Source organism: Coffea eugenioides, chromosome 1, assembly GCF_003713205.1.
Source record: "Coffea eugenioides isolate CCC68of chromosome 1, Ceug_1.0, whole genome shotgun sequence".
NCBI classification, from domain to species: domain Eukaryota; kingdom Viridiplantae; phylum Streptophyta; class Magnoliopsida; order Gentianales; family Rubiaceae; genus Coffea; species Coffea eugenioides.
In genome coordinates, this window is record NC_040035.1 from 36,221,120 (window position 1) to 36,246,334 (window position 25,215).

A 25,215-nucleotide genomic window follows, 5' to 3' on the forward strand; every position below is an offset into this window, starting at 1 on the left:
AACTTTTGAAATGGCGTATTTTTTGTCACTCAACTTTTAGGAGTATAAAATTAGAATAACTTTTTTTATACACTGTCAATGTATAATATTTTTTACATCAGTTGATTTAGATCATGCCACATAATATGAATTCAAATTTAAAATTCAAATCATGCATAAATAGTATATATTCAAAACTATTAGTGCTAGTGTTAAAAAAAAAATACCACACTATTAGTATATAAAAAGTTAATTCATAAAATTACCTACTCAGTTTATATTTTGGACTGCTTGATCCATTTTTACATCAAGTCCACCATATTTAATGACTCGCACGAACCACGAGACATAATTCAAAGGCAGATTTGACAGTGAAAATAGACAAATATGAACCAAAATATGTACACGTAGAGGTTGAGTTTATAACATCATACTTTTAGAAATTGAATGATCTAAACTATACCATTTCAATTTGGTTATTTGCTCTAATTTCAATTTGGCTATTCAATCTATTTTCACCGTCAAATCTGCCTTATCTAAGGACTCACACGAATCAAAATATACCATTTTAAAAATAGATTTGACAGTGAAATTAAACGGAGTAACTCAAAATATGCACATAACTGGAAGTTGAATTTATAACATCATACTTTTAAAAATTGAATGATCAAAACTATACCATTTCAAAAGCTTAGTGGATAACCAAGCAATTTGCTCTAATTTCAACAATCATCTCAACAAGGGTATAGAGATCAATGAATCACAATGGGCATGGATGCACATTATTTCAAGGAGTCGTTCACGGAGTTTAAAGCGTGCAAATATAGCAAACCATATTCATGCAACAACAGTTTTCCTTAATGTTCGAAGGGTTAATGGAAAGGCAAAATTGGTGTCCTCACTCCTCATGCAACAACAATTTTCCTAAATTCTCGAAAGGTTAATGGAAGGGCAAAATTGATGGGTGGGCGACAGTGGTTCTCTCCAAATACTGCAATAGTACCTTCAATGGTTAATATGAATTTAATCGCTATACTATCAGTGTACAAAAAGTTGATTAATTTTTTTATATGGCATGACTTAAATCTATTTGTGTAAAAAATAAATCTTTACTTTGACAATGTATAAAAAAGTTATCCTAATTTAATTATGTTCGAGGCAAATTTAAATGGACTTGTATCAAGTCAAAATCGAGTCAAACAAGAGATAATTTGAATCGTTTACATATAAATTAAGGATTAACTTTTTGTGTACTTACAATATAGTGATTTTCTTATACTAGCAATAGCGAATGTATGATATATGTGCAGGATTTGAATTTCAAATTTGAATTCATGTTATGTGGCATAATCTAAATCTGTTAGTGTAAAAAAAATTATATATTGACAGTGTATAAAAAACACACTCACAAATTAAACCTCAAAAAAAAAAAAAAGATAAATATTATCTACACTCCCATTTTTGTTATTCATACTTTCGCTGTCAATTTAATCATATAATTTTTATTTTATTAGACTACATGATTAAACAAATGATAGGAGTGTAAGTAACATTTCCCAAAAAAAAATTGATAAGATAAATCTATCACTATGTCCCCTCCACAAATCAGCCCAGGAGGTCATTATTGGGCCATTAAACCAAATCAATGGTTGCATTTTTCTATTAGATGAAACTTTTGTACTTTTATTGTGTACACACGTAAATACATAATGTACACAAACTTGGTCTTTTTTTTTTTTTGGTGCACTTTTATCACATGTAAAATTTCAATGGCAAATCTGCTTTCTTAAGAAAATGTGCATCATTTATCTATTGTTCAAGGTTATAAAATAAAATTTGTAGAATCTTTAAAGATGCAGTTTAGATACTAATCTAACCATGCTACATATATAAGATAAAACTAAAAAAAAAAAAAAGAAGAAAAATCTAGCTCGATATTTAAGGGATTTCATGTTCATTGAAGATTAGACTTAATGCAGATAGATCTCACCTTCAAATTAATGCATCCCAAAGGCTGACAATCAATTTTATCTGAGCCAAATAAATTAAAGTTCAAATTTAGATATGGAGTGAGGTTTTGTGGCTAATGATTGGATTGATTAATTTCTTCTAGACTTAGAGACAGATCATAAGCACCTCTTCAATAAATGCATGACCATATTTGATACTTTTCCCATCACTAACCAAAGAAATTTTTACAAATTAATTAAGGAACAATTAAATCACTATAAAACTATATGTAGAAGAATTCTTCAATTCTCATCCTTGATTTTATAACACAAACTTGTACTAATTAATCCCATCATAGCTTACATTCCATAATAATTTTTTTTTAAAATTTTAGTGAGGATTATGGGTTTTTTTTTTTTTTTTTTTTTTGCTTAAATCTTGAGATAAGCAAGAAATCAAAAACAAGAAGTTCAATTTGTAATTGAAGATATATTAGGAGGAATGGGATGCTGCAACACTCTATCCTAGCTGTATATCAACACCTGTTACAACAAAATATATATATATATATATATACACACACACCAAGTAGACTTCCACACTTAACCAGCTCCTCCTGTAAGTTGCAGAAGTCCATGGACTTGCCTCACTTTGTCTGTCAAAGATTTCCAATGGCCTCAAACTTCAAACACAATTTGACCAATTCACCAAAATATCTTGTTCACATCTAACCACAAACCCCAAATCCAAGAAACCCCACCATACTAGTCCCCACCACCAAATGAAAAAGATTTTACAAGCACAGTCAAAGTAACCTGAAAAAAATTGAGGGTACACATCAATTTGCAAGTTGCAAATGTCCTTACCACATAATGGAAAAGAAAAATAGAATGTGCAATTTGGCTTAAATGATACAAGCTTGATGTTACTTGAAATGTTTTTGTCTTTTTTCCTAGGCAAAATGGAGTAAGTACAAAAATAAGTGACATATCATTAAAAGAGTAAGTACAAAAATAAAAAGCCAAGCCAACACAACAATACCATCATATGAAGAAGTGTTGAACACATTTTCCATGTAAAAACCTCTGAATTGCACTTTCCATACCTGTACTTTGTTCCATGTTTGCCAGTCCAAGCACTCCAAAGACCTTTTTTTTTTTTTTTTTTTTGGTATGAAGGAAGCACCCCAAAGACTTTACTGACCACCTCAAATCATTTTTAATTTGATAATTTCCCACCACAACCCAAATACTACTCCAGCTTAAACATAAACTAATCACCATTAATTATACCCTCAAACCAAAGTCAAATCTCCAATCTTGTTCCCTCATAAATAACAATCAATATTCAACTAGCACTAATTATCCCTTCTCTCTCTCTCTCCCTCCCTCCCAATCTCTCACTGTGTGTACTGTGTGTGAGAGAAACAATTTTATACTCTTTCTGGAAACATGATGAATTAAAAAAAAAATTAGAAAAAATCTTATTTAGGCATGAGCCAAATTGAGCAACAAGATCATCATGCAAGTCGGTCCCCTTTTTTTTTAAAATTTCGGGTAAAGTTTTAATTATTCCTCAAATTTGTCACTATTAGAATACTTGCTAATTAATTAAACTTGGAAGAATTAAATTAGCTAATGAGTGAATTAATTAGTGAGTGAGGTGTTTCTTAGCGCAGATCTTTCTCAGCTAACTTCCCTCTTCATTAGCCATCTATTTAATCTTTACTATTACTTCTCTCTCTCTCTCTCTCTCTCTCTCTCTCTTTTTCCTCTTTCTTTCTTTCTTTTCCATTTCGGCTTTCTTTTCCAAAATTCCATAATCAGCTGACACCGCTATTCCTCTCTCTTTCTTTCGCTCTCCGCTTTCTCTTTCTTGCTTTCTCTCTCTATCTCTCTGCATTTCTTTTAGGTGGATCTTGTAATTTTCTGCCTCCTTGTTCACTGATCACAAAAGGGTTGCTATATTTTTCATTTTCCTTTCCATTTTTGAAGAGCCCATATCGTATCAGGCGGTATTTTTTTTTTTGTTTTTGGTTGGTGGGTTCGCATTTTTGTAGCTTTTGTCAGCTGGGTTTTGAGTTTTATTGGTGAATGATTCGTGGGATTTTGATTAAATCCCTGGTTACGTGAATCAGGGTGTGGGCTTGGTTTTCATGGCAAGGAGGAATATTCTGTAGTCGTTTTCGTTGCTCAATTTCTGGGGAGGTTTAAGGATTTGTTGTTAGTTTTTCTAGGCTTGCTATTGTTGAAATCTGATGGTTTTAGTGTCATTTTTTTTTTGACATTTTTGTTGCCTGAGGGACTGATCAGTGATCACTTGCTCCAAAGGGTGCATTGCAGCTTCAGCAGTCTTCTTCGTTGAGGTAAAATGATTAATCAAATCAATTGAATTAACGGGTTATTTTAATGTTAGTAAAATTGTAATTGCATATAATCTTGCATGTGTATCGTTTTTATGGTAGAATTGGAATAAAATGGTATTATTGTTACTGGAACTTGTTGGGATTTAATTATTTATTTTTTAATTTTTGAGAGCTATTGATTGCTCCTGCTGCATGCAGTGGATTATTCATATTTGATCTGTTAAATTTTTATTTTTTATTTAATTTATCTGGATGATTTGATGGTTCATATTGATGGATCTAGGAATTATTAAAGCTACTGCCAAACCAATTGAGCTAAGAAAAAGTTCTTCGTAGTTACCAAAGTTTTAGGTGGATTCTATTCAGATATTTGCTGTTGTATTTCATCATGTTCTGTACAGAATTTTAAGTTGTATCCTTCCTGATTATTTTCGTGGAAAAAAATATGTGCATCTGTAACTTGGTGATTGAGGATAGTATATACTCCTTAGTATCTAGGAATACGAACAGGTAATTGAGCTTAGTGAGTGCTTCAGAGATGCTAGATGTATCTCTCTCCTCCTTGATAGTCTGCATTCTTTTGTTTGATACCAGTAAAGTATGCTGCTGATTAAGTTTGTTCGATTAACGATGTGTTTATTCTATACTCTTTTATCTCTTCTTATGAAATTTTTGCTGGTGATGTAAATTACTCGCATGAGTTCATTCGTTGGCCGCAAATGTTGCGCCATTGGTTGTGTCTGTTTATTGTCTGCTCCTATATGTGGTCTTCATTGTCCAATCTGATAATTTAATATTATTCCCATATATTAGTTCGCCAAATAAAAATAGTAATTTAGCTCTATGATCGATAAAGGTATCTGAAGGATACTTTGTATTGTGACCTCAAAGTGATTTTTATTGGTGTTTTCAAGAAATGATAATTGGTTTAAAGGTAAAGGAAATGACGTATTCTGTTTCTTCGTCAGCCATTTATTGTGCTTATTGTATCAGCATTAATTATATAATATCCATTCCTCTGTATTTTTCAGTGGTTTTGACCTCTGCAATTGGATATGATCGCATTTATCGAATCATGCTACCAAATGGATGGGATTTAGGATATTTGAAGGTGATAGGCTAGTTTTTGAAGATAAAAATGTTAAGTTTGAAGCGTTTGAATTACTGTGGTTGTTGTCATCTACTGCTTTGAATCAAACCTTTGTTCATAATGCTGTCTATTTTTAATTTTGTTAGTTATTTTTTATTATTTATATATCAACCTCTAGTCTCCGTTATATGAGCTCACCTTTCTGAGCTGTGTCCTTCATTTTTTTTTTTTTTGTCGTTTTCTTTTCTATGTATGTGCTTACGTATTCCAACCGAAATGCATTATTTATCATGCGCCGCACACATTTTGATTTTTATTGACAGAACATGAGTATGACGAGTGAAAGTGAAGACCGGATGGTGCCTAAAGGTGCCATAGGTTCACCATCCGTTGAAGAAACTAGTGGTGGAGGAAACTTCGGAGTGAATGGTCCTCTGAAGAAAGGTCCCTGGACTTCTGCAGAAGATGCAATTTTGGTTGAGTATGTGACTAAGCATGGAGAGGGGAACTGGAATGCAGTCCAGAAGCATTCAGGACTTGCCCGCTGTGGAAAGAGTTGTCGTTTAAGATGGGCAAATCACCTGAGGCCAGATCTGAAAAAAGGTGCGTTCACTCCTGAGGAGGAGCGGCGTATCATTGAACTCCATGCTAAAATGGGAAACAAATGGGCAAGAATGGCTGCTGAGGTATGCCTCAATCTGTCTCCTTATTTTCTTTCTGTAATTAAGCCATGCCATTTTAAAAGACAGACTCTGTTGCATTTAATTCTCTACCTCTTTCTGTTTTATGTCACGGCAAGTTGGCAACTCAAGTGCCAACAGATTTTTTTTTTTGGGGTACAGAAAAGTTTGGGTTCGAGCAAATTACAAGTACTTTCTGTGAGCATGATCTAAGAAGTGATGTTTCCAAAACTTTTCTGCGTTGGACTATGGCTGAAGAATGGTTATAAAGTTCAATCTTACTTGTGGATTTTGAGAGCTTTTCTGCTGCTTCAATTTTCAAAGGCCCCTACCCCCCCCCCCCTCTTTATGTATGGTTTCATACAGAGGTGATAAGGAAATGCATATAATTTTTGTCAGGTAGAACTGTAGCATAAAATACTGAGCAAATCCAAGCTTCTATATTGCCAAGCCTCTATTGTGGCAGAATTTAGTCTGAAGTCCCTGTAAATGCCTTTAGTAATGGTTAGCATTGTAATGTTGCATTAGTAATTTCAGAACTTATCATGGAACAAGGAGTCTACTTCTCTACTGTCTGTTCAATTCGCTTTCCCTCTAGAAGTCAGAATGCAGATGTTTCCATTGACTTTTCTCTTCCATGTAAAAATGTTGAATCCTGGAGTTCTTTTTTAACGTTTTATGAATGCATCCCATACTAGCAAAGGGTGTGGTTTTCTTCACATTTACGGAATGGATAGTATATTTGGATCTTGCCATTGTGTTAATCTCTGTGCTTATTCATATGCCTGCTCTTTCTGTTTTAATGTTGTATTTTCTTTCAGTTACCTGGCCGTACAGATAATGAGATAAAAAACTATTGGAATACTAGAATCAAGAGACGACAGCGTGCTGGCTTGCCAATCTATCCTCCTGATATCTGTTTGCAAGCTTTGAGCGAGAGCAAACAAAGTGAGAATCTGTCTAGTTTCTCGTCGGTGGAGACACAACATCCTGATCTCTTACCAATTAACAGCTTTGAGATTCCAGCTGTAGAATTCAAAAATTTGGAACTCAATCACCAGTTGTATCCATCACCACTTCTCGATGTTCCAGGTCGTGGTTTGCTTGATATTCCTGCTAGTAGCCTGCTGGCCCAAGGTCTTCATTCTTCCTATGGCGGCAAAATTTTGCTATCAGCAGTCCATCCAACAAAACGTCTTCGACAATCTGAGTCCTTGTTCCCTGGCTTGGCTACCAGTTTTACTGGTGCCTTCACAAACTGCAGTAAATATCACAATGATGGTTCTGCACAGAATCTTCAATCATTTGGGATCACCTCTGCATATGATCAGAATCTAACTTCAGACAACCAATCAACATCCTGTGTACTTCCTGGCAGCCATGCCCTTCTAAATGGCAACCCCTCCTCCTCGGAGCCCTCATGGGCAATGAAGCTGGAGCTCCCTTCACTCCAAACCCAGATTGGTAGTTGGGGCTCACCTTCTTCCCCACTGCCTTCCCTTGAGTCTGTGGATACTTTAATCCAGTCTCCCCCAACTGAGCACACCCAATCAGGTAGTCTCTCGCCTCGAAATAGTGGCCTGTTAGACGCTGTACTTTATGAATCGCAGTCTCTGAAAAACTTCAAGAGCAGTTCGTGCCAGCATATGTCTAGTGTGTCCATGGCTCAGGGAGAAGTAATGGATAACTCACTGCAGGATCTTCATGAGGCAGAATGGGAAGCATATGGTGACCCCATATCTCCTCGAGGCCACTCTGCTGCATCAGTGTTGAGTGAATACACCCCCATCAGCAGAAGCTCAATGGATGAACTTCAGTCACTTGAGAATACACCAGGTATGAATTTTGTTAATTTGTTCTTATGATAATTGAGTTGATCTCCAGATTAACACTTCCGGCTGCCTTGGCTTGACCGTGACTCGTGTAATTATGAAGGAGGCAAAGTTAAACAAGAAGCAGAAGAAATGGTCCCAACACAGTTCTGTGGAAATGATGATGCCTTCAACTCAAACAACATGATCTTCTCAAGGCCAGATTTTTTACTAGCATCGAACTGCTTTGGTCCCAAGGGAGAGTACGGGAAAGAACAACTCCATGCTGAAAGATGCAGCTGGGGCACTTCTTGGTGACAATTTTGGCTTGGACTACAGACAAATTTGCACTATATTGTCCTCTCAGATCAAGACTGGGTGTGGTTCTCTTTGCTGGATAATCTTCTATCTGGGCTTCTTTCTAAAGTCTAGGAAGTCTCTTGCATTTTTAATGCATTTGACTGCTTCATTGTTACTGTTATTGTCGTTGTGAAGTAAAGACGAAATATTTACATTCATTAGAACCAGTTTAGACATTGTAATGGCCTTCTTCCTTGCCACTCCAGGGATTGTCAGCCATATTCACTTTTTGTTTGGTAAAGATGGTACTGAAAACTTTTCTGCTCATGTTTGGAAAACTGTCTGCTCAAAACAAGTTCTTGGTTCGCCGCAATAAGCATCTGCGACGCTACAAGATAGCGCTCCTACTATTTTTTGGGCTGCAGATAAACTTGTGTATGAGCCTTAAAATTAGATAATTTGTCTGTTTCATTGCTTTAATTTTTGCTCCTTCAAGCTCAAAAAATGAAGCCAACTACTACCCTTCTCAATCAAATGCTAGTGCAACCACACCATTAACGGCCAAGATCAGTCGGGGAGAGATCAGGTTGTTCTCTTCAACTGATCTCTGCCGTTGAATGCTCTCTGCGGTTGTGCAAGTGCAGGCACAGAGAATTTGGGTCCATTGCCAAATCCAGATTGGATCAAGCTAATGTGGTCAAGATTTGGGTCTCTGCAATTGCTGTAGTCAGCAATCATGTCTTATGAAAACAATTAGCTTTTGATGTCAAAATAACCACCAGTTTGGCATGAGAAAGGGTATCAAAAAAATTCTGACCGTCTAGCAAAGATTTGGCCTCAAACCCACTTGTGCAGAGAAACCGGATCCAAGGCCACGTCTGGTTCATTTTGCCAGCCTAAAGGATCCGGCACAGAGTCAAAACTCCACTTTGCTTTTGCGTCTGCCTGCTGAATAAAATTTGTAGTGCTTAAAAATGATCTAAATAAGGATTGTTGTTTTTCTATTTTGGTGAGAGAGCCCAGAAAATTCTAGGCCCAGTAAATGCTACATGTTAATGTGGTATTGTAAAATCATTTTATTCTAAGTTAAGTTGATTCCTGTATTAAGTACTCCCTTGTACTGGTCAGTAAGAAGATGTTGGGGTAGTTTCAAAATTTGTTTAACAGCTTTAGATGGTTCAAAACTTTATAGAGTAAGTGACCATTACCTAAATGTGTCAGTCATAAGGTTAGAATTGCTCTTTGAAAGTAGACTGTGAAATAAAGACAAATCATGGTACAAAATACCTCTTTCTCTAGATTACCTGTAAGTAGTCAAACTACATATGAGCATCTAATGCTTGGCATTTAATTTCCCCTTATACCATAATTGGAAAATGAATGGAAAGTAAATCCTTGGTACTTAACTACCTTCCTGTATTATATGAGTCATACTATACTATTTATGGCAATGTGAAAAATCATTCATGATAGTTTTTTTTTTGAAATACCCATTTTGCATTTTTAAATAATTATTTGTTATCTTTTGTATTACTTGACAGTGCCAAAAAATACCATTGACAATTACAAATTTTCATGTATTATATTAACAAGACAGTGCTGTCTTTTTATGCTCTTTTTCAACCCAAAGAAGCAAAGTAAATAAAGAAAGAAAGAAGGGACCCTCATTAAATCTTTTGACAACCATGACCAGGAATCTAGGGGGCTAGAGAGGCCATTTTCTTCATGAATATATTTATTTACCCATCTTCCAATAAAAAAAAAATTGTGATCTTTTTCCTTTTACCTTTTCTAATTGAGGAAGATAATAGAAGAAAAGGAAACTATTGGTGAGACTAAGGGCATGGGCAAAATCTTTTGTTTGGTCCTCTAAACTTTTTATTAAAACAATTATAGTCCCTAAACTTATATGTTTCAGTTAAATTAGTCCATAAATTTTTAATTTCTAGCTGATAGCGTCCTTTTAATCAAGGCTGCGGCTAAATACAGTTTCTTCAAATGTGTTGGCATAATTGTATCAAGCTTCTTTAATAGTCGATGTTTCTTTTTTTTATTTAGAAGTTTTTCAAGTGTAGTCAAATTTTAGTTGTTTACTTGTTTAAGATTTAATCATTTTATCCTATTTTATCAACTAATAAAGAGATAAATACATTTAAAATTTCAAATTACACATTATCCAATACAATAAGTACTTGTTGAATTATACTTCCAAACAATATACTTGAAAGCACTTAAACGCATAATAAGCACTTTTATTAAAAACTCTATCGGAAAAATATTTTTCAATAAATTACCGCAATCCCCAGTGAACCATTAATAATTTTTTAATTATCAAGTCATATTGACCGTACGTGGGGTGTTTTAGTATCGTTTTGTTGTATAATCAACTCAGCTTAGATAATTTATGTCGATCTCGATACGAGAGTCAGATGTGCTTCACGTGTTTATGACTATTAAACTCCTCTTCTCACACGTATCTTTATGCGTGCAAATATGCCTCCGCGGCATGGTTTAATCCTTCACGTGCTATCAAAATGTCCATTGAGAGGGGGCAATGATGAAAATTAGTCTCGTCTTTCAATTTAAAATAATCTTCCTCACCATTTTCTTCAATAATTGCGTCGTTCACAGCTTGGACCAATTGTATGACACATCAATGGCCGAGGGAGGAAAAGTCACTAAATAAACAATTAGTCATCTTTTTTTTTTGGTTTAAACACGTGCGTATCTAGTCTAGATAAGTATGTGTATACATATCTATTGTCCATATACACTGGATTAGTTGCACGATACGTACGTTAACTCGCTATTTGATACCAGGCTTGCTTATTTCTTGACTGAAAAGGGTCTGCAAAAGCATAAGCCAACATGTTGAATACTATAGGAGATTATTACCATCAAGTTAGCTGTTGCAGGCTGGCACCTTACAAGGCATGCTAATAGGAGGGAACTTGAAACTCTATGAGCATCAAACTCGGGTCAACCACACCTAAACCATCTTCCATAGTCGATCCGATCCAAGGTTATGATGATTGGAAAACGACCGATCCTCGCAAAATTAGCAAGCTAAGATGTCAGCCCACATCAGCCTATATTTAAGCTCATAGTGAAGACTTTCGAAAGACATTAGTTTACATTTTTTTTTTTTGCTTTTCCAATTTACGCTCACCACAGAAGTACTATTCACGAAGACATGATATAACCTTGAAAAAAAAATTATTTCTACAGTATCATAAGGTACAACAATTAACAGTTTTCTACATCTAAAACTATGTCCTTTGCCTTACTCTCCTACCATTGGTATCACCACCGTCGGATAGCTGGGCCCAGACACTTCGAGACTTCCCACCGCCACTGCTACAATCCTCCTCGCAACCAGCTACAGTCTTCAAGATCTCAGATTGCAGAGAAGGGCAGTTCTCTCTGAGGTATTCAAAGCCATCTGACCGCATTACAGCTGCGTGAGAAGAAATTGGGTAAATGGGGAAGAATATTAATCACAAGAAACAGAAACAGAAACATTTGTGTGCTCAGTCATTGATATTACACAATTGTCTGAAAAATCAGACTGCAATATCCTCTTATTGAACTCAACAGCCTCAGCAGTTAAAACCTCATGCATAGTTGATCCTGAAATCTCAACAAAAAATGCTTAAATCTGTCTGACCCCTCTATGCTTCTGCCACCAAATATAATCCTCAGATGCAACGCTTAAGACTTCGCAAGTTTCTTGGTTATATATAGAAACAGCAAAAATGTCCAAGCTACTCTACAAACACAGATCCCATCTTCAGTGCATTAGCCAAATACTATGACACCCAGAAACAGGAATCTATTCAAAAGAATGCCTTTTCCTTGTAAAGCTCCCTTATCTCTCCCAAAAACAATAACAAAAGGAAACAAAACAAATGGATAATTAGCTGTTAATTGGTACTGCAACTGGGACATAACATTCTTAAGCAGGAAGCAAGGGCTTTTGGGTTTTAGAATTGAGGATTCCAATTTCCCAACACCTAAACATCTCTGTTTATCAGCAGTAAATGCCTTCCATACGCAAGATATGCAACCTCCGTAACAAGTAATTTCTGCCAATGACTTCTGTTTTGAGTTTTACATTTTTGTTGTGCCACTTGATAAGAAAAATGTAGAATATCTTACACATGCACCGCTAGAATCAGGCTGATTGTTAAGCACATTATCACAAAATGGAAATATAAATATTCTTCTCCATGGCTTGTGTCTGAAAAGAGGTTCAGAGGCCTGCAGTAAGTTTTATTTTCACGTTCTTAATATTACTTTTCATTCCACTTTCAGTCATCAAGAGTAAATGAACTTGGATTAACAGCCTGTCAGCACAAGTTTTCCTCAAAACACAATCTCTCACATGCAGCACCAGAATCTACTTATTGTGCTCAAATGGAGATAAAAGACGTTACTTTCCAGTGGACCTGAGAAACCACATGACAAGCCACACATTATGAATGTGTGCCCTTTAAGCAAGTTGAAGCTGCATCCCGATGACTCAAATATTTTCTTCATACAGCCACTTAGCGAACATAAAAAAATTACAACTAGTGCTTTCTAAAAAAATAATAATAAAATAAGAGACTTGAATGGAAGAAAAGAACTAAACAAGGATGCAGTAGGTGTAGGTACAACTTCATCCCTCGAGCTATCAAACAAGTATTAACCTTTAAAAAGGAAGAAACAACAGCAAGGAAAGTTTTGTATCAACCAGCCTCAAAGTTTACCAAGAAACAAAGATGACAGGTAGCTAAATCTCAAGTCTAAAAACAAGTCGCTAGGATTATTAGTCTGACTTCCTGAATAGGAGACTCTTTTTTAGTGAAGCAGAAAGCACAGTTTACAGCTTCATCCTCTTAGGACTGCTTGATAGGCAGGAAGTGAAACTGCACTGGAATGTGATCTGGGATTTTAATTCCACAGAACATGAAATATTGAATAGTCTGAATGCCAATGCTCATATTTCCAGTTTGCTGTTGCAGTATTTGATTCAAAATAATGGGCACCAAGATTAGAATGTGTATAAACACTAAGTTGCTAAAATCATATGCTAAGATACGTATGCAATAAGTTACAAAACATTTCCATATTCCAATGTCAAGTTCAAATTTAAAGCTAGATGCTAAAAGATATGATCCCTTCTGGCATTGGTCAACTTTTGGGGAAATAATGTGACGCAATAGAACTTCCTGATAAGAATTTATGTTGAAGATTAAAAAAAAAAAAAAAAGAACAAAGTCTTTACTCAAATTACATGTAATTACATGACTAGTAAACCAATAGAAATTGAGCATCTTACCAGCAAGGTTTTCAGCAGCAAATCTGAGGCAAACAGCTTTTAATTCTGCAGCATGATAGCAGTCAGCCAGGGCAAGAGTTTTAGCAACAGAGTTCACACATATCTCCTTGCAGAGATAGGATTCACACATCCTTCTTAGCCTTCCCAAATCATATCGATCAGCTGCTGCCAGCAACTTCGCCGTCAATGAATCAGAAGGATTAGAAGAAGAGCTAGAAGCTACCAGCTCATCTTCTACAAGAGTATCTCTATATATGAAATGCAGCATAGCCTGTGCCACAATATATAATATTGGGGTGAAATTAATGAGAGAATCAGTAACCAAGTTAGCTACTCTTGCTAGGGAAGAGGAATAAATATTGATTTTCCAGCAGTTAACACACAGACAGGAAACCAGAATAAGAGAGACACACACACACACACATACAGAACATAAGTAGCAATTAAATTGTTTTGATAGTATAAGTTCAACTCATCACCTCAAAGACCTTGGGTTCCATATCGGTAACCATAATTTCCTGAAGATTGCCTTCTGAACCATCAAAAAAGTCGGAGCGAAATATAGGGGAACGAGCAGCCAATACCAATTTATGGGCATGAAATGTTTCACCAGACACGTTAAAAATAATGTCCGAACCTTCCATGTTTTCCAACAGCATGCCGAAATGTGCTCCAATATCAGAATCAGGGACCTGAATTGAATGTAGCCTTGAACAGTCTATTGCAGAGACCACGACTCCAACAGTACAATTGATTTTCAAGCAATCATCCTTGAGATAATCTGAACTTTCAAGCATTGCTCGTCTGAAAAACCGTTTATAACCCCTTCAAATAATTACAACTATACACAGTTAGTGGCATTTTTATAAAAAGGATTAGAAAAGACATAAGGAAATTTGAGGGGAGGGACAGGGAGAAGTTCAAAGACATGCCCCAAATGTGTGCAAGCAATAAGTAAGCACTATAGCTACATTATCAGTCAGAAAGGTCATCTTTAAACATTTAGTCCAAGTAGAAGTGCAAGGAAATAAAGTTAAAATGTATCTAAAGATCACTACTAAATCACGCCATCATCCAGAATGCTCAAACTGCAAAAGCGTAAGCATAGGACTCTTCTTCAAACATTCACAATGGGCCCGCATTTTTCAGCTCCAAGTAACTAATGAGTTGTGACCTGCAGCAATATAGAAACTAAAGATTGGAAAGGCAGAATATCCAATTTCCTCCCAATCTCTCGGTTTCTTCTTCCTGATTGAGGACACATAAAGATGAAAAAGAGACATGAGAAAAAATATATACTTCCCATTCATTTATATTTCTTTGGGCTAATTAAATATTCTAAGAAAGTTTTTTTTGTCCATATAATTCTACAACACGAGCAAAAAACCATATACAAAAACATAGACCACATCACACCCTTTTATAAGTCATAACAAGATGATATCTTATACAAAAAATAAGCAAGCATTAACAGCAAAACCAATGTCTCTATACAGCAGAAGAAACCAAGAAAAGAAGTCACTATTCTCAACCATGATCTAATTGTACAGTCAACACTGTTGATCCCCAAAATCTATGCGAATTGTATGACCAAAAAAATGAAAACTAGGCAAACAGCTTCTATGTTAAAGTGGTGACATAAAAATGAATGAAGTAAGAAGGCAACCCTTGGAAAATGACAAGGGATGTATCTTCACAGTGGGCATTGCCAAAGCATATGATAAACACGTGTACAACTACGCATGGTCATGAACATAGCAAACTCAAACAAGGCAAGTTCTTGAGCCTAATGTATTCTGCCACTAGCTTGCTTTTTTGATAAATACAACTACGCCAAATCACTTATACCTCGACCTTCTTGGCAAATGCAGGTCTAGATCCTTCTCTCGACCAGGTTCCCCAACTTCTACGATTAAAAAGTCACCTAATTTGCAAGATTCTGTCCAGGAAAATTTTCTCTTGAGAGGACAAAGGAGACTTATTGTTATCAATATATAACTGATTTAAAGGACACACTGCACTTTATCTGCTGAACTCAGAGGATGCCTTTCAGTTGGAGAGAAGGCAATAGGCAACCTCGTCACAGTCAACCACACCTTCCTCCATTCCTTATCCATCATTTATTCTACTTGTTTAGATTTTGAATACAAAATAATATCAATAGGAGAATATTCTGCTTCACTCCTCCAACTTGTCCAATTCAGGAGATAAAATATTGGGTCAGAAGTACTTTTTCCAGCACTAGAACTTGTTCTCGTCCTTATCTTACCAGTTAACCGCAAGTCATTTGACTTTCTGTCAATCACTTAACTTCTTAAAGAAAGTAACGACTGATTTCCTGAGGTAAAATTAACACGACATATTAAATGACCTCATTGCAAGTTGAACACGCTGGTGAAGAAGTGCTAAAATGTGGTTGATTTCACAAGTTGATGCAGTGAAATCAGCACTGTTTCAATATCACCAAAAGAACTCTTCCAAATAAATCAAAATATTTGTACAACAAAATCAACAGAGTCTACAGCATCTGTGCATGTGCATAGCAAACTCCAAAAAAATAGCGAATCTCTCTATCTACTAGCATCACCTGCTTCACTTAATCGCAACATTATCATATAGAATCATTGTGCATGACATCTTGCCACGAATTTGCATAAAACAAACATGTACTTGAAACTCACAGATAATTAACCCTCTCAATCTCTCATTTGCCTATACATGAGCTATAATGAAACAGAATCCTGTGACACATACCCGCAAAGATTTCAATTTTCAGCACATGATCGTCAATAATCAAACAACATAACAAAGCACAATTCAGCAATAAATCATACAGTTTGAATCGGAATGCCAATGAAAACTATCTACTAAATGCTGCCATTACATACAGCAAATGTATGTCTAGACATATAATAAATAAACTATCGACAAACCCAAAAAAAAAATATAAAATTTACATCAAAGTGTTCCTGAATTCGAACATCTCATTCAAGACAGCTAAGAAGCTGAAAAAGTGAGTAAAAATTTTACCACATGCTCCCACGGTATTTTAAGGTGTAAGGTCCACTCTCAAGCGAGCGATCGAAATGACTATGAACCTTATGTTTCCCTTTTCCACTCTGATCCATTAGCGTCAATTCAAACAAAGCCCTAACATCGGTGCCTTCACTCGCTAATGCGATGAAAACGGACACATAAGTCGAATTATCCTCGGGATTCTTGCCGTCGGGGTAGAAATAAATCGCCCATTGATACCCTCCGACTGTAAAATTATCGCTGGCGATGTGCTTACCGATTCCCATGCCTTTCGCCAAAGAATACCCCTGAATTACAAACTTATGGGACCCATTCACCGTCTCAGTGACGGAGCGGGAGCTTGTCGGAGATAAAAGAGCGTTTTTGTTGTCCGCAGACGGCGCAGCTGGCCTCTGGGGGTCTGTCATTTCGGTGACGGACTTTTTTGGGGGGAAATTTGGGAGAATGTGAGGTGAATTTTCACCAGGGAATGATCATTCGGGAAATGGAGGGGATTAATTGAGAAAAAAGGGGTAAATTTGTGGAAGACGAGAGGAACAATTCGTTGGATTAGGGTTTTGAGTTTGGGGGCAGGAAATGATGACTTGGGGGATTTTATTTTTGGTGGGAGGTTTTGCTTTTTAATTGAGCGGTATTGACTGACGGGTGAGTCAGAATTCAGGAGGGGAAAAAAAAATTATATATATAATTCTTTCTTTTTTTCTTTTTTCTTTTTTCTAATTCAACTTCCTCTTTTTGCCCTCTTTTTTTTCATTTCATTTTGTTTTGCAATTTGTAAAGAAAAAAAAAGAGGGGAAAATGATATAAGCAATATCACAATTTAAACATTTTTAGAAAGAAATTCTTTTTTTTTGTAAATATGGTGCTAGCTGTAGTTAATATATAACATGTAAAATTGGTATTTTGCACATTCATTTGCATTATTCATATACCTTAATTTAATGTTCGAATTACCTAATAAAATTTTTGTACTTGAGCGATTCAAATTATACTAACCCTTGTGATAAATTTGGATTATGATATGGATATAGTTTATGAATTCATGTGCAAAATAACACTTATTTACATTTTACATTATATTCATATAAATCATGTGATAGAAATGTGATAAAATTCAAGTATTGCAAAGTCTCTTGACATGTATAAAAACTTAAAAGTGATATTAGTGTAACATAATATCTAAATTTTATGGTATATGATCTTGTGCTTCATTCACACATGTGTAATTAGCCATAATCAAGATGTCATAATTTAGATCTTCAAAATGATAACATCCAAGAAACAGTGAAAAACCACCTAATTAAAATTTCTGAAAGCTACTGTAATGCAAAATGATTACCTCATTATCATCACCAGAATGCCACGGATACCAAGGTTTAGTGCTTGGAAGCTGAAGACTTTTTAAGGCATACCTAGTTGATGCAAACCCTGTTTGGAATCTAAGTTTTTTGTCAAGTTTGTCTGCTACAAGTTTTTTAAAAACTTTAGCTACAGTTATCTCAAAAAAAATTTCAAAATTTTTAAACTATACACTTCAAAATATTCAAAAATCTACACATTTCAAAAAAAAATTTTAAAAACTTCTACAGTAAGTTACAGTAAAGTTTTAGACAAACTCCCAAAAAACTTCAGTTTCTAAGCAGGGGTACGTCTTGAGAGAAATTATTTGGTGGCAGGAGGCATAGGTTGAGTGGCATAGAACTGATAAAAGAAGAAAGTGTAATGAAAGATTCAGTTTTGAGACCTTTTAGTTACACTTAAAAAAATTATTTGTTGCCACAGTCGCTGGCCTTTTTTTTTACTTCCAAAGAAATTGTACAATTTTATTTGTTTATATCATCAACACAATTTTCAACCGTCTTTTTATCTTTCATACAATACATTAAAAAAAAAAGTGCTACAGTGTTTATTTAAAAAAATTATCTCAAATAATTTACTATTCAAACACGCTAATAGAGGGAAGAAAGTGTAACCCGTGCATCCCAACTAGTAGATGGCCAGAGGGAAAGACAAAAATACCTCTTGTCTACCTTCCTTCCTTTTTTTTTTTTTTTAATAACCTCATGTCTACCCTTATTTGAAAGTTTGATATGATGGCAATTTGAGATATCTCAATTTACAAGCATCACACTAGCTAGGATGTATGGAAAATTAAAAGAAACCTTGGCATGCAAATTGTATTGGAGGGTTGTAAAAGTACCACTTTATCAAAGGTTGTGAACAATTTTTAGTTGATAGCAGCCTATACAGCAAGAGCCTGATGCCCTCTTTGCCGAGCTGATTAATGGTTGGCAGAATGGTATCTAATGGACCAGCCCATGAGTCGATATAACTGCACATTTTTTTGAGTAATGGAAGCAAATTAGAAGGTCAATTTATCTTGAATTTGCCCTGCAATGACTCCTGTCACTGGGTATTGCATGAATAGCGGATTGGACTTCTTCTGTTTACCCAAAAAGGAAAAAGCATGATCCATTTACTTGTTGACTCTCTGTTGGGCCTAATTGCAATTTTTCGTTCTTGGAGAGAATGGACTCCGTGTCGTTGGGTTCGTGCAATTTCGATCTGGTTGTTATACTCGTTACATTATTTGCTATACGATTATTATGTTACATATTGTTATTTTTAGAGTAAAAGTGATAAATATAAAAAAATACTTGAAATATATTCAATATGACATTAAAATGTATTTTTTTTGTAAATAAAAAGTTGAAACATGTATAATAATCAAACAAAATCGCACAAAACACTGAATCCTTGTACATTGTTGAGGGACCAAATCTTCTTGGAAGTTGGAACCATTCCACTCAAGAGGTTTAAGGTCCTTAAATTGTTGTTAGTGCTTGAGAAAAGGGAAAATTAAGTTGCTTAATTACCAGACTAGCGGTGCCATTCTTGCAAAACACAGATACTGGTGCATATGTTATGTCGTTCATATGAATTAGACCAATCTCATTTCCAACTCTTTCTTGAAACTTCTCGCATTCTTGGATGACTTTCGATTTAGCACGTTGCAGCACTTGGTGACACCTTCGTGGCTCTCATCAGAGGTCAAGGCGTGTAAACAAAATGGTTCACTAGCTAAGAATCATTTTTTCAGGCTTTAAACGTGCCTGCTAATGAGTGATGTCTAGCTGTTGAAGGAATTCTTTCATTATACATCAGCATGGTTATATATCACACGTTTTGGAATACTTCAGCATGGTTATATATCACACATTTTATATATCACACGTTTGAAAGTAGCCAACTCTCACATGAACCATGAAGGAATATCAATTTGCCCAAGCATCTTCTTCAAATATCGTTTCGATCATTTTTTATCCTGAAGTAAAAGAGCATCATAACCTAGGCCCTGTGTGATAACCCAATTCAGTACTTAAAGTTAATAGAATCAGATCTTAACATATTCAGACCGTTTGATAATCAAAAATTGAACATCTGAATTAATTAAGTGGCGCTAAATTTTTTAGACAAAACTTGCTCTCAAAATTAAGTGATAAACTATTCACTTATCACTGAATGTGATATACACTGAAATATGTTTGATTTAATACTTTAATTGATTCAGATTTCAGATTTCAATTTTTAGATTTTAGTTTTATCAAATCCACCCTTAGTTTCTTATGAGACTATTTTGCTTAAGAAATGGGCAAAAAACCAAAAGCCACGCCTTATTTATGTGCGCACGCTAGGGTTTCATTTTCTAGACTTGAGATGAAAGAGAACTGAAACTTGATTTGCGGTATTTTTCTTCTTCTGAATCTTGGGCAGAGTTCTACCAATTCTCATTCTTTTCCTCTATTTTTGGCCAAGTATAGTCCATATGTAATAATAGAGGTATTTAAATGGGTGATTCGAGTGAGTTTCAACAATCTATTTATACCTATTTATAAATGGATATGAATATTATCTATTTATGATTCACTTGAAATAGAAATAACAACATATTCTATTGTTATTAGATTAGAAATTCAAATTCATTTTTTTAAAACCTACCAAAAATTGTAATTATTTTTATATCAATGTAAACAAATAAAACAAGTCAACCCATCATCCATCAATTAAAAGGGTCTATAATTGAGTTATCCATTTAAACACATTCCAAAGGAAATTGCATATCCAAGTCCCTTGTGTCTTAAGTCCACTTATTTACGTCCCTTGTTGGCTTGCTCACTTGGTTCGAATAAGTCAATACAAATGGACTGTGATTGATTCCTCTAGGTAATATGAAATACAGGAACGATGCCTAGAAACATTAATCTTCTACAGATGGTTGAATGAGAGTTCTCATATTGCCAGCCCATATCCCAATAATTCAAGAATCAATATCCACGGCAGAACAAATTGAAAGAGAACCTCGTCAAAGAAAACAAAAGAAGGTGCATAGTACTTGTAATTTAAGACCATAACTTAAGCTGCTTCTGTAACAAACGTTGAGCAAATTCAGAACTATGGTTCTCAATTAGATGAGACCATTTAACATATTCCTCAAGGGAAAATACGAAAGAACAAAGCCTAATACTTGTGAATCTATCTATATCTATATTTCATCAAAGGTCACACCATCGGCACTTGCCCTCTCCCGATCCAACCAAATCACAGTCCGGAGGCACTTTCCCTCAATAAGTAACTTGAAAGCCTTGTTGATGTCTTCAAGCTTGATCTGGTGCGTGACAAACAAGTCCAGCTGAAGCTCCTGCATTGGTGTTCAAGATTTAAGCAATCAGGAACAGATGTCATTTTTTTGAATTTGTAAAGTTAATATGCTTAGGAAGATAAAGCCTAGAAAATGATTAGTACCTTGTCCAAATAACGCTTTCCAAGAATGGCAATATCAATATTAGGCTTGAGACCACCATATTGGACTCCTGTGATGGTCTTCCCACTATGATTATTCACTAGGGAGTTGAGGATAAACTTTGAATCTGGCTTGTCCACTCCTAATATAACGGTCTTGCCCCATCCCTGAAGTTAAAGATTGTACAGAAAATCTCATATTTTTAGTAGCTGCAAAACAGCAAGTTCTCTTTTCTTTCCATATTGTTTTCAAATGCTATAGGACAGATCAAGATGTGCAAAATTCAAGAGACGAACCTTTCTGCAGCAAGCAAATGCTTCTTGTGATAGGGATGGTAAGCCGACGCATTCAAAGCAGTAATCAGCACCAAGCCCGTCAGTCATCCCAAGAATCACCTAATTTGTACAGAAAATGAGCAAGCAGTTGGCATCAACAAACCAATTGTGAATATTGGGCTATAGTGAAAAAGCATAGTTGCAATACATAATAATCTCTGTTTTACAAAAGCAGTAGCCCTGTCGTTGCTGATACCATATAGTAAAAATACATTGGAGATTGCAGGAACAATATCAGCAGATGTATACCTCGCTAGCAAGTTTTCCCCCAAGTTCCTTTGGGTTGATAAAATGAGTGACGCCAAACTTTTTACCTGAAGAAAATCAAATATGGGGGATTGTAACTTCAACTCAGACTCCCAGACTATGATGAATAAACTAAACACTGAAGACTTCTCAAATAGTATGTAATAGTATTTACCTATTTCAACCTTATCAGGGTTCAAATCCACACCGATAATTGTCTTAGCTCCACGAAGTCTTGCTCCTTCAGCAACCTAAATTTTCCAATCCTCAATCAATACTTTTTGTTGGTCTACTATAGCAGATCTAATGCAGCAAGAATGAAGAAACTTTGATACTTATAGGAATGCTGCAAGATCTTACCGCTAATCCAATAACTCCCAGTCCAAAAATAGCTACAGTTGTACCTGCTTCAATATCGGCTGTTTTCCACGCAGCACCTACACCTGGAAGAAGAGTTCAGGTTTTCAAGATGGTAAGTCATGGCTCTAGTAGTAGATTCAATAGAAAAAATGTACCAGTAAGCTATATTCTTCAGATCTGTGATCGAAAATGTAAATAGGTCCTAGTAACAAGTTCAAAATGAATCAAATTGTGCCAGGAAGAATCGAAGCGAATGGCATTACCAGTCGATACTCCACAGCCAAGCAGGCATGCTTTACTCGGTGGAATTGCAGGATCTACTTTTGTAACGTGAGTGATGTCAACCACAGTATACTCACTAAAACCTGATGTGTAGCCAAAGTGGTAAATTGTCTCTCCTTTGGTATCAGAAAACCGGCTAGTCCCATCTCTAATATAAGGAGACAATTCGAATCTCAATTTGGAGCATTGGTTGCTTTTGATGGATGTGCAATCAGGACATTCTCCGCAGTAAGCCAAGAATGACGGGATGACAGTGTCTCCCACCTTTACATCCTCGATTCCCTCTCCAACGCTCTCGACAACCCTACATTAAACAAAATCAAACATGATCAGAAATCGACTAAAATGCTTTGAGCAAAGTCATGACCTTGTTAGTACTTAGCATGGATGAAAAAACTCACCCAACAGTTTCATGACCAAAAATTCTTGGATAATACCCATGAGGTTCCTTCAAACAGAACAAGAAAATATGTCAGAATATGAGCTGAGTATAGATTCATGTGCAGTGTGATGCTGATCCGTGTGTGATTAAAGGACAAGAGATTCATACTTTGAGCCTCCAGAAATGGATGTCACTGAAGCAGAGGGCGGAGCACAAGACTCGAACGCGAAGCTCACGGGCTTTTGGAGGGGCAACCGTAATTTCCTCTATCTCTAATGGCTCCCCTGCTTTCCTGGCAACAGCAGCTGCATCCAACAAACAAAGTAAATACACATCTTCTAGCAGATTCATGAAACAACTAAATCGACATCTGTTTGTTGAAACAAGTATACACACAAGGGAATCCCGTGATGGCAAACATAGGATCTATTATTTAACAGAGAAACTTGCGAATCTGTGTAACAGAGATCATGTACCAAAAAAGTTGACAGGAACGACCTTATACAATTTAAGGAGCCAAGAAAAGATCGAAATTCAACGTTTCTGAAGAAAAACCATTCGTTTGAGAACATACACAGTGAATACACACAATGACGCTTGTATCAAATCACAGAAAACAAACTTCGGGATTTTGGAGAGGCTGACTGATAAAAAGAATGAAGTAATGAAAAAGGCTGAATTGAGAAAGGAATACCAATAGATTTACACATGCACAAGAATGTGTTACTTGAGTTGGAGAAAAATTAATTCATACAAACTAGGTAGTACTCCATGGCAGAAGGGCTATTAAAGAAACTTAAAATCATGGTTCAAAAAATTAAACAGGCCCATGAATGTATATCAACCAACCAACCAACCAACCATTGATTCTGATATTGAGAGAGAGAGAGAAAGACACACACACACACACACAGAGTTTAAACATAGTCCTAGCCTCCTGGCTGTGAAAAAGAGGGAAGAAATTTCCAGGGAATGGAAGAACAATAACATATATGACAAACATATAATAACTAAACCATGACAATCCATCATACTTTTGCAACTCAACAGCTAAGTAATATTACACTACGAATACGCTAGTCGTCGCTGCAGATTTACCTCTGCAACGGATGGGCTTCCCAGCAGTCTTGCTCGCTTCTTGTGTCTGCGCCATTGCAATGAACAAATCCCGAGTCTCTCAATGAGGAAGCGAATACTTAGTCTCTCAATGAAAACAAACTATCACCAACAATGTAAGACGTAGTAGCAACTGAGTTGAGGTATCTTATTTATAGAGCGAAGCAATGAGTTGAGGCAGCATGTTATTTATAGAGTGGAATAATATGAAGATTAGCCACAAAAAAAAAAAAAAAAGGTAACTTCCAACGTTCATGGGTAAGCTGGGTGTGAAAGAGAGTTTGCCAGCTCGCACGAAAGAAGGTCTGCTTCTAGAAGAATAATAATAATAAGGAGATAATTAGACAAGTTTTTATTGATATGGATAAATAACCGTCATAAAATCTTAATCCAATTACATCTATCTAATCTAACTGAGAAGAAGCTGGAGATATGATTAGGAGTATTTTTTGTTGATTTTTGATCAATTAATAAATTTGTTAGGTGGCTGATTCCATTCGGATAAAATACTATCTTGTCACGCAAAATCCGAGATACTGAGTCAAGTATGAGTCAGCGAATAAGAGAAAGTCAAAAGATTTTATCGAATACAAACAAATGGCATCTACAGCATACAGATGTAACCATGAGTCAGCCAGTAAATAATAGGCTAATTGGAAAACTAATCGTATTAATGGCTGATGAAAATCTGCGGAGTTGTTGACGGTAGAAGTAGGAATTTGGATTGCTAATTTGGACGGAAATTGCAACTACAGGAGTTGTTGTCGGCTAATCGGATAACTTCCCCTATTTACAAGTCAGGAGAAAAAAAGACGCAATAGAAAAGGATTGATCAATTAGTTACCGGTCGCATAATGTTGCTTTGAACTAGTGCTAAAAGGCACATGCAATGTGTCATGTCATGTGTGTGCAATTGAATCGAGGAGAATACTTTTTTATGAATTAATTTTGCATGAAACTTGAACAAATTGTGGCATTTTAACCTTTTTTTTTCCCATTAAATAATGATTATTTTGATAATTCCAATATTTATAGGCAAAGTTAATATTTTGCTAGTAAGTTATTTTTATAAGGGCAAAGTATATAAAGTGACAAAAAAGTGTTAACCTCAAATCTCTACCTCTCTCTTTATATATAGAAAGAACAAATTATGGGTGTT

At 35.6% G+C, this 25,215-nt stretch overlaps 3 protein-coding genes across 4 annotated transcripts; 1 reads left to right on the forward strand and 2 right to left on the reverse strand.

Moving 5' to 3' along the window:
* The first annotated feature begins 3,876 nt into the window (after positions 1–3,876).
* Positions 3,877–8,502, forward strand: LOC113777975 (transcription factor GAMYB-like). Its single transcript, XM_027323213.1, has 4 exons — positions 3,877–4,294; positions 5,708–6,070; positions 6,886–7,900; positions 8,000–8,502. Exons 2-4 carry the CDS (start codon positions 5,711–5,713, stop codon positions 8,191–8,193), a joined length of 1,569 nt encoding a protein of 522 aa, XP_027179014.1. The 5' UTR covers positions 3,877–4,294; positions 5,708–5,710; the 3' UTR covers positions 8,194–8,502.
* Positions 8,503–11,297: 2,795 nt separating this feature from the next.
* On the reverse strand, positions 11,298–17,164 carry LOC113765335 (BTB/POZ and MATH domain-containing protein 4). 2 transcript variants are annotated; one of them, XM_027309478.1, is made up of 4 exons: positions 16,529–17,160; positions 13,978–14,323; positions 13,499–13,769; positions 11,298–11,632 (listed from the first exon to the last, which is right to left on the reverse strand). In XM_027309478.1, the coding sequence occupies exons 1-4, from the start codon at positions 16,939–16,941 to the stop codon at positions 11,445–11,447; spliced, it is 1,218 nt and encodes a 405-aa protein (XP_027165279.1). In that variant the 5' UTR covers positions 16,942–17,160; the 3' UTR covers positions 11,298–11,444. The 2 variants fall into 2 exon arrangements, with proteins under 2 accessions (XP_027165279.1, XP_027165287.1); XM_027309486.1 differs by lacking the exon at positions 11,298–11,632 and adding an exon at positions 12,790–13,172 and having other exon boundaries at positions 16,529–17,164.
* Positions 17,165–20,897: 3,733 nt separating this feature from the next.
* Positions 20,898–24,194, reverse strand: LOC113762182 (alcohol dehydrogenase-like 7). The gene is made up of 10 exons (XM_027305505.1): positions 24,039–24,194; positions 23,109–23,245; positions 22,960–23,006; positions 22,540–22,862; positions 22,277–22,359; positions 22,092–22,167; positions 21,920–21,984; positions 21,632–21,730; positions 21,338–21,502; positions 20,898–21,233 (listed from the first exon to the last, which is right to left on the reverse strand). The coding sequence occupies exons 1-10, from the start codon at positions 24,091–24,093 to the stop codon at positions 21,078–21,080; spliced, it is 1,206 nt and encodes a 401-aa protein (XP_027161306.1). The 5' UTR covers positions 24,094–24,194; the 3' UTR covers positions 20,898–21,077.
* Between the last annotated feature and the right edge of the window lie 1,021 nt (positions 24,195–25,215).